General features: G+C 36.7%; 1 protein-coding gene across 5 annotated transcripts in view; it reads left to right on the top strand.

Moving 5' to 3' along the window:
- MAST4 (microtubule associated serine/threonine kinase family member 4) overlaps positions 1 to 16084 on the top strand; it is a 576259-nt gene that overhangs the window by 496984 nt on the left and 63191 nt on the right. For 4 of the 5 annotated variants that reach the window (XM_025387801.1, XM_025387802.1, XM_025387803.1 and 1 more), the window contains 4 exons: positions 3417 to 3495; positions 8252 to 8409; positions 10356 to 10431; positions 12179 to 12388. In XM_025387801.1, coding sequence (XP_025243586.1) covers positions 3417 to 3495; positions 8252 to 8409; positions 10356 to 10431; positions 12179 to 12388 — 523 coding nt within the window. Of the gene's footprint in view, positions 1 to 1971; positions 1981 to 3416; positions 3496 to 8251; positions 8410 to 10355; positions 10432 to 12178; positions 12389 to 16084 lie in introns of all 5 variants that reach the window. The other variant, XM_025387804.1, reaches the window with a different exon arrangement.

A 16084-nucleotide genomic window follows, 5' to 3' on the forward strand; every position in this document is an offset into this window, starting at 1 on the left:
TCCCACATTTTATTGTTTTGTAAAATTTAGTCCAATTGAGGAAATATTGCTCGTTTTTAAAAGTAGTCTTGGGTAAAGGGATAAAAGTCTGGCTTATTAATCTTTTCTGATCTTTCTTACCTTATGTGGTAATACTTCCCTAGTAGCCATCCCCTGTAACAAAATAGTCCAAGTATAGAGTACAAAGTATGATGACACAGACTTGCTTGCTTTCTATATTTTCAAATGCAGATTTGAGAGTGAAATAATCGAATTAATTTTTTACTACTAAGTAAAATAAAAGATGAAAGTGAGAACCATAGTATAGATGTTGTCTGGAGCAAGGAAACATTTTCACATTGCTAATTGTGGTATTAATTTACAATCCGCCTGATTGTGGACCTACTTAATCCTTTTTTCCCTGGTGGTAAAATGGAGGTAAAAATACTCTCCTGCCATTCCCAGAAGTTGTGGAAGTTTATGTATTGCAGATTGCTTTCACTTTTGTAGGAACCATAGAGCCTTGCAAGAAATGCTGTGGGTCTCTCCTAGTTGCCTAGTTATTATGCACTAGGTTGAATCTCCAAGTGTATTTCTACAAGCCAATTACTACTACAAACTTCCCTGCTGAGTTCAGGTCATCAGACAATTGTTGAGTACTGGGCTGGAAGTCAGGCCTACTAGAGATCATTGGCTCTTGTTATCAGTTTCCAGATGAGAGTGTTTTTCCTGCTCCGTTTCTGTTTTTATGCATTGGAATCTGCTGAATCTGATCATTGTAACCTCTCAGTTACACCTTCAGAATTCTGGAGTAGATTTGAGTTAACTATATTGGCATAGTTCAACTTTTTCCAACATCAACTGGAATATTCGGTGTATCATTCCAGGTAACTATAACAATAAATCTGCTTCCTCTTCATACAGTTAGAATAGCCAGGTTGATATTGGAACTGTTTATTCTTTCTTTGTTGTGTACCATATTAATCTAAATTTTTGTGAGTGGTATTGAAATAAAGGTTGTTATTTTTTTGCTGATCTTTTTTGTGTCCCGTGTTCCCATCAGATGTTTTTCTCTTCTTACTTTTTCATGTAATGTAACACCAAGATTCCCACCCACAAGGGAAAAGACTCTTTTCAAAAAAGGCTTGTTGCATTGGCAAGAATGTAGTCTTGTCTTCCTATAACATTTCAATGGTAGCTACTGCAAAGCAAAGACAACATTGTTAGCAGGATCCAAATTGCACTTGTGTGATAGCTTTCTTGAAAAAAGGGCATGTTCTCTCAAGTACTGTATATAGCATGTATAGTAACTTCTGATGTGCAGTTGTCATGGTAATGAAAATGCAGTGGTCCTTTGTGCTCCATTTGAGTAAATAGACACAGACAACTTAGGGAACTTTATGAGTTGTAAATTATTTCTGGTCCGTGGCTGTACAGAGTACTGAGCACATTCGTGTTTAAACATCTTTCCAGTTGTGTGTTTTCTGGAGCAAGCAAATGTAATTTATGCTTCAGAACTAATAAGAACATGTCTTCTCTTGGAATTGCTCATTCATCTGAAATATGTTCATTGATACCTGAGGGGAAGGAGAGTTAATGAATCACAAAAGAAAATCATAGTGGGGGGAAATTGTGTCCCTCACTCTTTCCAGAGACTAGTTTCTGATAATTGCTATTAAATGGACTAAATAATTCTTTTAAAATCATATCCTTTTCTTACTTTATCAAATTGGAGGTGCTTAAAATATATAGTGCAGGTATGGATTCTTAACTCTTTAATAAGTGTCCATTTAACAATCAAGTATCTTTATAAACATGTTATACAATTACTTTCTTCTTAAATCATTAACATTTTCAGTTGTTTAAAAGTATTTCAAAAGAACATATAACTTATCTCAATTTATTTTATCTGGTATATTTACATACATCTTATTTTGCTTCTTTTTTTTTTTTTAACATACTTGATTCAATTGTACTCCAATCATGGTACAGAAATGACAGGTAAATTTTACTAAAATCTTAACATTGTGGTAGTTCTGTGATTTGTCCACTTGACTTTTTCCATTTGTCTTTGTGGACCATTTGCATTTATTGGAGGTTATATCCATGGCAGCCTATAATTTTATTTTCCCATGAATATAAATTTAGGCTAAAATGTCAGTTTTTTACATTAACATCTAACGGTGACATTTCTCAAATTCAAGCCTGATGCTGTTGAATTCCCTAACTTCAACTTATTGTGAATGTGTCTCTGGTAAATTTTGTCCATTCTTGTCACTTGGCAAGTTAACATAATTACAAACGTAATAACACAAATTACGAAATGTCCATATATGACACTGCAGTCTTATTGATCTAAGAATGCAATGTTGCTGTTTTTAAAGTGTGTGTTTCCTTTTTTGCCCCTTGGCAGATTTGCATAGAACATTCAAAATGTTCTGTGGCTTTTAAGGCACAATCTTATTCAAAATTGCATTTAAAGTAATAGCCTGGAATGCCAGAGATTTCAGAAAATTTGCTTTCTGGTGTCCCCTTCCCTTTGCAGCAGTATTGTTTCTACTGCTGCATTCACTCATCTGAGACCCTTGTAATGACCCTTATTCACAGCCAAACTCCAACTGAGAAACCACCCATTCTGTCATCACTTGAAGATAAAAACCACCCTCTTCATGGCTCCTCCCAGCTTTGCCTCTAAGACTGAGGCAAACAACTTAGTCTTTGCATTAAGTTCTATCACTGATGGAGAAGGTTTCTTTCTGCCCCGACTGTTAACCAGCCAGAGCTGGGCTGCATGCTCAGACTCGGCAGGAGGCTTTGCTGTAACAAGCCAGGTCATGTCCGAAGGCAGTAACTCTTAAGAGATTCTAAGCATAAGGTCAGTTACTTACTTAATGCTAAAGTTATTTGACACTTCAGGCCTGAGCCAGCCATGAGCCCAATGATCCCTTCTTCCCTAAGCATGATGAGTAGAACTGTTCCCTTGAAAATCATAAGCAGAAAGTGTTTCAGATGCAAAGAAAGTCCCCACAGGCTCTTGTGCCGTGCTGGAAATCAGCCCCTTCCAAAGATCATTTGCTCTGGTTATCAGTTTCCAGATGAGAGTGTTTTCCTCCTCCCTTTCTGTTCTTATTCATTTGAATCTGCTGAGTCTGACCATTGTAATTATCCCTGGTATTCATTTTGTCAGAGTATATTAGTGAGACATCAATAATATGGATCAACCCATTCACTTTCTACTTGTTTGGTTGTATTGATTCAGTTTAAATAAAAGTCAACCTACTGTATAATGTTTGTTTACCCTTACCCTTGCTGAGCATTTCCACATCCTCACAGACTATGTTTGTGTCATTTGTTTGACTAAAAATACTTAGTTTCCCTGGAGTTCCCATGTGACAGTATGCCAACGTTGGCCTAAGCTAAACTCATTTTCTCAATAGGACTGATGGACGCCGCTGGTCGTTGGCTTCTCTCCCTTCCTCTGGCTATGGGACAAACACACCCAGCTCTACGGTCTCTGTAAGTGCCTGACTTTTTTTTTTTTTTTCTCTTCCTCACAACAACAGAGCTATTACACAGGCAGTGTTTTCTCTGGGTGTTTCCTGGTAGGGAGGAGAAGATAAATTCTGCATGTCTGCCACTCTGAGTAAGCGACACATCAAATGATGGCCTGAGAGACATAAAAAGGACATACTTTCACTGCAAGCTTTTAAACTGTAGTGCATAAATTGAGTAAGTTCCAGGATCACACGTTTGGAGGAGACTGGAAGCTTTCATTTTAATAACATTTGGTGTAGTTTGGGGGGAAAAAACACAATCTAGTTTTATTGCTTTGGTTCCATGCCAGTGACATTAGTGCTAAAAATGCCATTGAACCTTCACAGACTGGGTCTTTCTTCCTATGTGGCTTAGATAGAGGTTTGTTTTGTTTTGTTTTTTTCTCTCTTTCAAAGAAAGAAAAGGCAAGTCTTAATTTATGCCTTCTAGGTAAGAACTTTGTTTTAAGAAGAAATTAAAACAACTTGGAAGAAGGTTAAGATAAATAGAGATATGGTGGAATTATGAAAATAGGATAGAGGAAAATGGATACTCTTGCCCCAAACTTAACATTTCAGCAAGAGACCTAGCCATTACTGGAAACTGTAGGTTAGATCTATGTTTTTTTAGTTTACATTAGTAATCATGTGGGATAACTGTATCTGCAGGGCTGTAGAAACAAGGTGGTCATTTAGAAAGGCCTAGTAGGTTGCAGGTGTTCAATATATAGAGTGATCTAGCTCTATTTGTACCAGCGAGGAATGTGGACCTAGAGCCTCATTTTGTCAAAATCTCTGGTTTATTGTTTAGGGATATCCATCTACTGTATTTTTTAGAGCCCCCAGCACTCCATTAAGCACATAGATTTAGCCACTTAATAACACTTGAATGACAAGAAACTACAGTTAAATAGATAAATTCTAACTGATATCACCTCTGCCTTATACTGATATATTTCCAGAATTCCAAGTATAATAATATAGCGTAGATTTTCTGGTGTCCCTTTAAAACCAAATTGTTAAAAACTGTTGCATTAGTTGCATTATTTTTACCATCTCTTTTTGATATTTCATTGAGCAAAGGTAATTTATTTTTCTATCCATTATTCCACTTTGTTGTGATATATGAGTCTATTGTCCATTAGATCATAGTTTTAGAAACATGCTAACAACCTTGAGTGATTTCAGAGGCACATCAGCATCAGTAAAGGATGCTTAAAAATCCTGAATAGCATGAATGAATAAAATTGTCAGTAAATAATAGTGAAGTCATCCTTGATTCTTATGGCAGTCACTATCAGTGGTTATTGGCCAGTATTTTAGACGTGTCTTTTAACTCCAAATTCTTTTTTTTTTTTATTTCAACTCTATCACCTTGCGTTGCCTTCAGTCAAGTTTTATTATAACTTGGACATAGAAATCTCTCTTTTGCAAGAAAAATAGGGGAGAGTTCAAGATTTGTATTCTTTCCATCTTTAGTAAGTCATTCATTTTTAAAAGTGAATCCATAATAAAAGGTGAGCTACATAAAATCGGACCCTGTTTGGTAGAAATAATTTTTTAAATAATTTTGTTTTATCAATACTTGTTATATGCCAGGCCCTGGTCTAAATTCTTAAAATGCATTGGCTCATTTAATCTTAGCAACATCCCCTATCAGGCAATTGCTGTTGTTTTTTTCATTGTATGGGCCAGAAATCTGAGGCACAGAGAGACTGTTTAACTGAGTGACTGTTTACTGTTCCAATGTTTTCTCAATAAGAATATGGTGAGCAGTTTTAGAACCCAGTCTCTTGGCTCTTTTAAAGGAATTTACATGGCATTTCTTCAGATAAACCTTGTAATTAATAAAGCTGACCTGGTCATCAGTCAAAATGGAATCGTTGCTATCTCTAAATTCTGTATGTGCCTACGGAAGACACCCCCAAGACCATTTTTAGTCTACACACATACTTTGTGTTTCTAACAGCTCTTCTCTGAAGTGTTTATTTTATTGAAGACATTAGTATCATATAATTATTGGGCTCAATATTCCTATTTTTTCCTCCCAAATGAAATTTGAGCTTCCAGAATTATTCCTTTTGCCAACAGACAGAAGGGACTATTTAGATTATGAACTGCAGGTGCTGTAGTGTGAAAGTTCAATTATTTTTTCTCTCTATTGGTTATTGATAAAAGTGATGAGTGAAAACTAGAAAAGCTACTTCTCTATTTTTCTCAGTTTCTTTGTGGTCCTACTCTTTAAATATTAGGGCAGAAAGTGTGTAAAACTTCTTAGTAGTTGCAGGTTTTTCTTTTCTAAAGCTAATCTGAATCACTCTTAGATTCTCATTTCCCTGGGTTAACTGTTAGTCATTTAGCCAATCAGAAATGTACTTTAACTATTTAAAAAATCAGATGTAGAATATATACAAATAAAATTTCAAGCACTTTGAAAATATAGTTTAAACTTTACAGATAATTTCAGCTGTTGTCTGAATGCCAGACTGAAATGTAAACATTATAATATCTGTATCCTTTGGTTATTATGGAAACTGCAAAATTGCTAAATGTTAAAAATGCTATATTCTGAAATTGGAAAGATTTAGCCAGATGAAGTAAATCAGTCCTCCCAGAGAATATTCAGTGTTGCAATTTCTTCTAACATCACAGTTTGCAGTTAAAATTAATTTGTGGAGCTTTTCCAATATGATATTCAGATAATTCTTAATTTTGAAATAAGTACTATAGAATTGTAGCAGTCAGAAGACATTCTCCCGTATGTTTCTTACCAGATAAATTATTTTCTGCTGAGTGAAAGTACAGAAATAAGAATATAAGTACAAATAAAAATATGAGGTATGTCTATAAAATGATATGATTTAATAAAAAGTAGAAACTTGTGTGTGCATATGAATACTATCCTTTGCAAAATGGTTACCTGCAGAGACTAAATGCTTATTGAATGATATCATGACTCAGAACATGGTTTTGGAACTCTAATTGCCTTAAGAACTAGCAGCATAATTTTTTTTGTACATCTTCATTCTTTGGACCCTTCTCTGAAGTCAACAGATACTGTTCCTGTGCAAGTGCAGTTGCATAATATCTTGAGCCTGGTGTGTTTTGGAATTTTCACTTTGAGAAAGGTAACATCCCTGTTCTGTACATAACAGACCAGCAACAGTGGGGCCAGCCGCTCATAATCAAATATATTAATATTTCTGCAGCAGCTTGAATCAACATTCACACTAAGTAGATTCAATAAATATTTTAAACAGCTTCACATCAGTTCAGTTGGTGCTTTGCCACCAAAAGAGATTACTGTAAACTTAGGAACAAACTTCTGAGTTTGTGGGTTTTGAAATCTTGGATACAGGATTGTGGACATTGATTTACCTTTGAGAAATATCTATAGATTCTTAATTCTGTTTTTCTATTTGCTAATTTCCTTATCTTTCCTCTGATCACCACTGCTTATCTCCTGCTTGCGTTGATTTTATTTTTTTTTTCTTGATTTCTTGACTGGATTTAGTTCATGTGTTTTATTTCTTTTTTCTTAGTGAAAAGTGTTTAAGGCCATGACTGTACTTACTGAATAGAGCTTTGATTTATCTCATAAGTCTTTCTAGTAGTGTTCTCATTTTTTTTATTGCTTGTAAAATAATCTCATTACATTATAAAAATTCCTCTTTGTCTCAATATGTACTAAGATGTTTTATAATTTCAAGTTATAGGAATAATTTTTAGGCTTTAGGCATTAATTTCTAGTTTTGCTACATTACAGTGTTTTAGTATTTATGAAGGGTACTCTTAATATAATGATTTTTTTAAAAATCCTTCAAGAACTGACATTTTAAAATAAGTAATATCTTTCAAAATGTGCTTATTTTAACCGTGTTTCCATTTACTAAAAAAATTCTCAGTCTCTTTTATTAGAATTACTTAGGAGTTTACCTCCAACTAAAAATGAAAACAATAGTTTCTTTGCTTTTTAGTTAAATGTTTCAGATTGATTAAAAGCAGGGTTATTTAACTGTTCACCTTTCCTGTCTTTCCTTGTTCCAAATGTTGAATGATGATTTCTAAAAAGCAAATCTACAGGCATGTAACAAAAAACTCAACACAACTTGAAAGTTTTTTTTTTAATTTTAAGTTATAGTCTCAACCCTTCACTTTCTCTGAGAAAAAAGAATAAAGAAAATTCAATTCCAGATTTTAAAACAGTGGCTTTATTGAGAAAAGTATCTTCTTTAATCCTTCCCCTATTTTACTCATGGCACACTCTGATGCATTATAAAGAGAGGTTTCGTTGCCTTATTGACCATCTCATATCATATCATTTATTTTATGTTATTTACCTAAAAGTCAGTATTTGATTTTGAGCAGCAGTAAACTCGGGGGTGCCATGTTCAACTGAAAGCTAATCTGCGATACAGTGCTCCCTAATGTCACTCCAGTGGTTGCTTTCTTGCTTTGGCTTTGACTGGTTCCGATCCATTTTCACAGCCTGGATTTTCTCCAGAGAGAAAACTACCTTTTGGGAAATTATAAACAAATGAGGCAAAATATGGAAAGCATTTTGAACTCTGAGAGAGAACATCAAGTTATACATTTAGGCAGTAGTTCTTACAACTTTAACCTGAAAAAGAAACAATAAAAATGGTAGTATTACCCAAGTTTAACTCATCGATCTCTCCTATTCTTTTGAAGAGTTTCTTTCTGAGATAGTTATGTGACCTCACTTTGGTTTGTTTCAGTCATCCTGTTCCTCCCAGGAGAAGTTGCATCAGTTACCATACCAACCAACACCGGACGAGTTACACTTCTTGTCGAAACATTTCTGTACCACCGAAAGCATCGCCACTGAGAACAGATGCAGGAACACGCCGATGCGCCCCCGTTCCCGAAGTCTGAGGTATGTGGGCCTGGCTGAAAACCATTACTTAATTGGATTCTCTATTTTCAAACATTTTGAGTGAAGACTTTAGTCCTTTAGTTCATATGTGTGTGAACTGACTTGCAAACTATTACAAATATAGCGTAATGTTTCCATGTACACATAATATTGTTAATGACCACTGAAAGGCATCTTATAATTTTCCTTCTCAGTTCTCACAATTTGCTGATTGCAGCAGTAGTAGTAATCATGATGGTCTCAGGACTACCTATGAAAACGTCTAGCCACTGGAAATTTCAAGGCAGTGCAAAAGCAGTTAATGTTGTTATGTTAAGAGGTAACAGCTTGGTGGAAATAGAACGACAACAAGAATAGGAGGATTTTTTTAAATTCCAGATTTCATATTACAAAATATCTTTTTATTCTTTCTTCCTGTCATAAGTCTTACTTTCTCTAAGACTGTGAGCACATTTTTAGGAGTTTGTGTCACCTGAAGTTTGTGGATGCCAAATGTAGTCCACTTGACACTGAATAGGGCCAGTTTTACTGTGAGTTTGTTTCTTCAGGAAGCAGAATCTAAAACAGAGCTTCTTGTTCAGGATGTTTCTCCGGTAGTGCTTTTGAAATTAGCACCTGTGGGAGGGAAGGGGGAGGCAGGATTGGGCACAGGGAGAAGTCCAGCAGCTTTAGCCAACTCCACAGAGAGCTCGGGAACGACAGGACTCAGCAGAGTTGCTCCCTTGGCCCAATTGTGCCTTCGTTTATATCCCTACCTCAGTCATTGTGTCCCTCACTGGATGTGGCACCCTGGGAAAGACTCAGCCTCAGGCGAGATGACTTCTTGCAGCTGATGCCATCCCTGCAGGGACTGACAGCTGAAGGTTTCTGTGGACAGCACTCCCAGCAGCCGGGCAACAGGTCCTTCTTTGAAGGAGGGATCATGACAGGGCATCACCTTGTCCACTGCAGTATGAGATCTTGATGCTATAGAATTAGTGAACTTTGATATCTTAAGGTTTTATTATATTAAAAAATAGCTTGTTTATTAGGTGGTCAGTTGAATATCAAAGTTTAATGAGAAGCAATTTGCCTTTGTACTTTTTGTCTTCACTTAGACTCATAAGCTAATAGTAAATATAGCCACACTGGATAATTGTGAGACATGTTAGATTATTCTGAGATATGGAATTAACAACTGGTTTTACTATTTCATCTACAGGCACCGTGTTTTACCACATGGGTGCCATTTTTTGTTTTATTAAAGGAATTCCTAAGATGCGTAGTATAAGCTGTATCCCTTTAGGAATATAAACACACTGAAGTTGCACAACTATATACCACTAGGAAGGAAGATGAACCTACTATTGAAAGAGTAAAGAAGAATGCACAACAGTTGTATGCCTCTGTTTCATATTATACATAATGCCTACCTCAGCATCCCAGATAAATATTTGCTAGACTAGAAAATGAATTTCAATTATGACACCTGTGCCATGGAAGACTCAGACCTTTTCAGTGATGTGTGGCAGACCGCAGGTGTATGATAAAAGTGTGAAATTACACTGTTAAACGTGTCCTAGATGTTGCTGTTTGTAGCTACCCTATTTTGTTTTATTTTGCAGTTTGTTAATTGTTTTCCAGATCTTATGCAAGCTCACACTACGTGCAGAATATAATTTCAATTTACAAACACTTTCTGAACTAGTATTGTATTGTAACTATGATGATTTTGTGGCATTCCACTTCTTGAGCTTTCTTTTTCAGTCCTATTCAGAGTGTTTCTGTGTTTGTGGGAATGTATGTGTGCATGTGTACTAATGACTGATTTTGTACTTTATTATCTAATATACTTTTCTTACAAAGGTTGCATAGTACTTTTGATGCAGCTGACTGTTTATAAATAAAAAGCTTATTTTCATTTCATGCTGTGGCAAGTTTAAAAGGGTAATTTGCTTTGCTTGCAGCCCTGGACGTTCTCCCGCCTGCTGTGACCATGAAATAATTATGATGAACCATGTCTACAAAGAAAGGTTCCCAAAGGTAATGAATTGAATTGAAGATGCCTAGCATCTAAACGAACAGGCAGCATAGGTTTAGAGTCTATAAGGTGGTTTTGTTATGGGAATTAAGGGTCCAATCTAGTAATGATTTGCATAAAACAGCTCCATAGTCTTCTTAGAAAGAGAAAATAACTTTAAAAAAAATGTTAAGCTAACAACTGCTGAGAACTAGCTGTGCTCTCTGTATGCTGAGCTGGCTCTAAAGTGAACCTGCCACTTGTGCACCACACATGGGGCAGGCCTGGTGAGGTGCCGTAGGGAGGGTCTACTTTGAAAGGCCTCTAGACTGTGCACTTTGTACCCATGTTCTGGTCCTACACCATATTGTTAAGTAGAGACTGTTTTTCTCCATTAGAAGCCTGTAGATTGGTGTGTCATGAGAGGTTTTTTTTTCCACATTACTTTTCTGTGATTTCCCATCTCTTGAGACATTGTATTTCTAACCCTATTAATTTAGAAGAAAAGGCACAGTTGTCGTGTTCTCCAGTTAGACTGGTAAAAGAACATGAATTGAGAGAGCAACTGTGAAGAGTTGCTGCCAAGCCCTTGGCTGCAAGGACCTGCTCCCAGATGGTCCCATTAACTTACCTTGTTTCCACATCTTTCCCGCCAAAGCATTTCTGCACATTTGAGAAAAGGCCACTGTCCATGTTTTTCCTGATCCGCCCCCACAGCCTGTGTTGCCCTAAGCTGGAGAACAAATGAAAATCTTTGGTTTCATAAATCAAGAGTAGAGTACTTATTATTTGCAACTAACCCAGCATTGATGTCATTGATTAAAGCTGTTTTAGCTATTTATCACATGTAACTTGCTCACCAGGGAAACAGATACTGACTGTTACCTAGTTAATGCAGGTTAGGATATTAGAGGGGAGGAGGAGAGAGGAAGGAGAGGGAGTCTCCCTGCATATATAATTAATGTAAGTAAGGAATATGGATTAGGCAGTGGGTGACCAGAGAGAATGAAATGAAAGTTGGAAAGGAAATTTTAGGTTTATTTTACCAAGGGAGTCCCCTGGGACTTTTGCATAGGATGAAGCTTTTTTGGGAAAAGAAGATGATATAAGATGTGTGCTCCTGGCACATTAAAACCTAGCCAAAAAAGATACATTTTTAGCTTAAGTCATGGAACTCTAGCAACATCCTGATGTTTAAGTACAAAAACATAAAGAAATATTTGATATTTTGGACAATCCATCTGAAAGAGCCCAAGATCTTAAATGAAAGCATAACAATTCACAGATACAATTTGAGTTACTTGAAGAAGCTTACAGGGACCATTTTACATTTGATAGAACACAGAAAAGGGAGATTATCATTCTGAAATATTGATTTCACTTATGTATCCTCAGATCTTTATTTCACATGCTGAGGCTGCTGCTTTTTTTAAGCAACTTTTTAAGAACAGTTTTAGCTTCACAACAAAATTGAGCAGAAAGTACAAAGATTTCCCATGTACCTGGAAAGGCTATGTGTGAACACCCCCCACATGCATTAGGGTTCATTCACCCTTTGTGTTGTACAATCAGTGGGTTCGGACAAATGTCTGATGACGTGTATGTACCATTATTTTATCAGAAGTGAGGCTTCTTTTAAATTTGATTTCTAGAATCCCATTTAATGACTTGTGGAGGTCTCTGAAAATGCTATAAAAAATGTGATGGTCGAATTGTTTACATGTGTGTTTCCTCGTATTACATCTGTGTATGTGTGTCTTCTCTATATAGGCTACAGCTCAGATGGAAGAACGTCTAAAGGAAATTATCACCAGCTACTCTCCTGACAATGTTCTACCCCTAGCAGATGGAGTGCTTAGTTTCACTCACCACCAGATTATTGAACTGGCTCGAGATTGCTTGGATAAATCCCACCAGGGCCTCATCACCTCACGATACTTCCTTGAATTACAGCACAAATTAGATAAGTTGCTACAGGAGGTAAGAACCATGCACCGTATAGTTTTCTGATTCATTTTGCTTTTCCCTGAAAAAAAATTCTTTTTTTTTTTTTTTGCTTACAAGTTATAACCATGAAATGGAGTTCACATTCCAGAGAAGCAAAGAAGAAGGAAGAAAAAAAAAGAAACTCACCTGATTGCTACTTGCTATAAATTGATTCTGGTCATCATTTATAGTAATAGAAAATTAATGTAATAACCTTTACAGGAACCTTGGTACCCAACAATCTATGACTCTAGGATAAGTGGATTGTGAAGGATTTTGAAGCAGTGATTTCTTCCCCCTTTAACCATAAAGTTATAAATTGCCTGAGCGTATGTGTGTTATTTGATGATGCTATCTAGTTCTAATATCTGAAAAAGCTAAATGGAAAATTGCTGGCTTCTTCCAGGCTGTGTGTTCTATTAATTAACCTGCACGTGGTGCTGGGTAGTAAATGGCAACTTATATTTTCATTAGTGTCAGTTCTTTTTCTAACAAAATATCCAATTTCCAAAATGACAGATAAACACAGGTCCTGTCTAGGCCTAACACTTGCATGCCTAGCACCTGATAACACCCAGGACAGGAAGACAGTCTGTATGGGGGAATGGAATGCATGTATATTATTGCTCTTCTGACTGAAATTGACCAGCCACAGCCTACAATGAAACCTATTTAGCCTATCTGTTTGTATATATTGTGTTTCTGTATCTCACAAGGCACAAATTATGCCTGTGTAAACATAATTATAGACACTTTTCTCTAAAACATTAATATGTAAATAATTGCAGAAAACTGAAGGAAAATATTAGCATCCTAATTTTTGAGAACTCTAACTGTCCTTGCCCCTGCAGAATTTAGCTGGCCAGATAAGATCCTTCTCTGGCTGGCAGCTGCTACTTTTCTCCCCTTTGCCATCTAGGCCTTCTGTACTCTTTCCCAATTTCTCACATTGCAACTGACTGCAGTCCACTGAAGCAGTCCCTTTCAGACTATCCTTAGGGGTGAACACATTGTTTTTGGGGTTTTTCTGTTAATTTCTTACTTGGCATGGACCTGTTCTCTCCCGTAAACTAAAAGGAAAATGAATTTTACAGGAAAATGATCATATACTTGAGTTTCCTGGCAATGTAAAATTGCTAAATGAGTTACATTACAATATAAAATTGCTGTAAGAGTTGCCACATGCTTACGCTTAAAATTGTACTTAGATATCTCATCACGCACAGGTAACAGTCATGGACGGGTCCCAGTCCACAGGCTGCCCTTTGACTGCTCTACACTAGAGTATAAAGTCTCTGTGGGCAGGGATATTATTTGCTTTGTTCACCTAGGATGGTGTGTGACACATAGAAGGACTTTAATATTTTTTGAGTGAATGGCTTCTGATACCCCTCAACTCACTGACATCCTCCTTATTGTCATATCCACTGGACATTTTACTGGAATATTACTGCATTCAGCAGTGTTAAAACCCTCCTTTTCTCTGTCTTCCTTTTAATGTATTATTTTTGGGACACCTCTGACCGTTTCTTCTCTGCCTCTTCCAGGGGTTTCTCTTCCAACACCTGTTTTCTATAAGTTTTCCCACAATCACATCCTTAGTCTACTCCTCCTCCTTCTCTCCTAGTCATCTTGTTGGCTGTCTTGGATTAAAGACCTATAGACTCTAATGGCTTCAAATCCTTATCTCAGACCAGTAGTCATCTTTCACATTTCAGAATCATGGATCCACCTGCCTGCTGAATCTCTTTTTACTTGGACAGCCCACTGAAGCAGCAGTCCCAACCTATGTAAAACTAGACAGCATTTCCTCAATCACACATGCTTCTCCCACATTCTTTTCATCTATCATTGGCACCGCCATCTACCCAGTCAGCTGCTGGAACTCTGAGAATACTAGACTCCCTCTCTCCCTTCTTCAAGCAACCCATTAGACCTCATAGTTTACTTCCTCAATATTTCTACAACCCTTCTTTCCTGTTCTATAATCACTACCTGGCTCAGACCCTCATCCAGCTCAAACCCTCATGCTCACCAATCTGCCTCCCTCCAGTCTTAACTCTTCAAATTCATACTTTTATGCAGCTGCAAGAGTATCTATCTAAAACTCTTTATTGGCTCTATTCTGCCCATAGGTATAAACCATAACATGGCCCGTTGCTGTGCCCTTCGTCTCAATGCATTTAGCCGTAATGAGTTGTACTGACTTCTGCAGTCTCACTTTACCAACAGACAGGGGGCTTTTTGAGGAACAGGAGTCATCTCTAATGCTCTGGTGCTGAATTCAGTGCCTGGTGTTTATCAGTTCCTCAGAAACCGTGGAAGTGGGGAAGGAAGAAAATAGATACGACTGCATACCAAAATATTCAGCCTATTAGGATGTATCAAGTAATCTAATTCTGCCATTGCTTTAATCAAATCAGAGTCCAGAAAATGCTGGAAACACTATGCATATTACTATTTATGAGAATATTTTGAAAGTATGTTTGCTAAATAGTGCACTTTTGAACAGAAGAGGCAGACACAGGAATTCTGTAGTCAGCCTCTGTGAGATACTCCTAATTCTGCAATTCTGTCCCAGGATATTACCATAGTTACCAGCTTAGTCCTGTGTTTTTCATTCCTTTATAGGCATGCCCTGAAAAGGGTAGGATTGCTATCCAAAGCTATTTACACTGAAATCCCCTACTTAATTTTGTTTCTGTGACAGACGCAGCAGATTGTTTCATGACAATTAAAATAAAATCTTAGGGTTTCACAGATCACGTGATGGGTCCTATTATTATTTTTTAAATGCTGATTTTTAAAGAAATTTCTTTTTTGGCCAGAGAAGCATGTATACTTGTGGCATAAAGGTCTTGTTGGGTATAAATAAGAATGGTTTCTTGTTTAGCTTTATAGATAAAGAGCTTCCTTCAGTCCTTTTGTAAAAATTCAAACTATTTGCCTAATCACATTTACAGTATTTTTCCAGAACATGGAGCTAATCCACTGCAGGGGGGCCTGCCCTTTTTAGATAGAGCCAAATTGTGGAACTTGCCTTGGTTTCCCCAGGATGCAGTTGTCAGTTCCCAACTGTGACATTCTGTGCTCTGTAGGCCTATCTCCCAGCCATTTTTCTCATTGCCTGTCTTTTCCATAACCCAAGTAAAATCCACGTAAGATTTCAGCAGCTTAATGTCTTTTTAAAGTCCTGAGGCCTAAGACAATTCCAGATGAATGCTTTTATGTCTCCATTCTTTTTGCACTTACAGAAGTTTAGCCAAAGACAATAAAATACATAGGAAGCGCTAACCTACTCTCAAATCTGGGTCATGGTTATGTTTTATAGTGGCCAACCCTTAAAATACAGACACAGGGTATCCGTTAGTGTTTCCCCTTTGGAGCTTGGTGGTAACAGCCAGGAACCAATTTCTCTTCACGGGCTAATTGTGTCTTTATTTTGTGTTGTTTTAACAGGGCTCCTTCTCCCCACTTAAGTTAGTAGATAAAATACTGTTTGAGTTAATGTAAATTATATGTTTTATCCTTGGCTATGACTGATAATTCTTAGAACTAAGAAGTTAGAATGAACTGATTATGACTTTTGAAATTGAATTTATTTAATCTAAACTGACTTTTTTTAAGTTTATTAAGATAAAAAATTCTCATTTCTCTTTGAAGAGACAACCCAAAATGTATTTAGGCTTT

This window comes from Theropithecus gelada, chromosome 6 (assembly GCF_003255815.1).
Source record: "Theropithecus gelada isolate Dixy chromosome 6, Tgel_1.0, whole genome shotgun sequence".
Lineage (NCBI taxonomy): Eukaryota > Metazoa > Chordata > Mammalia > Primates > Cercopithecidae > Theropithecus > Theropithecus gelada.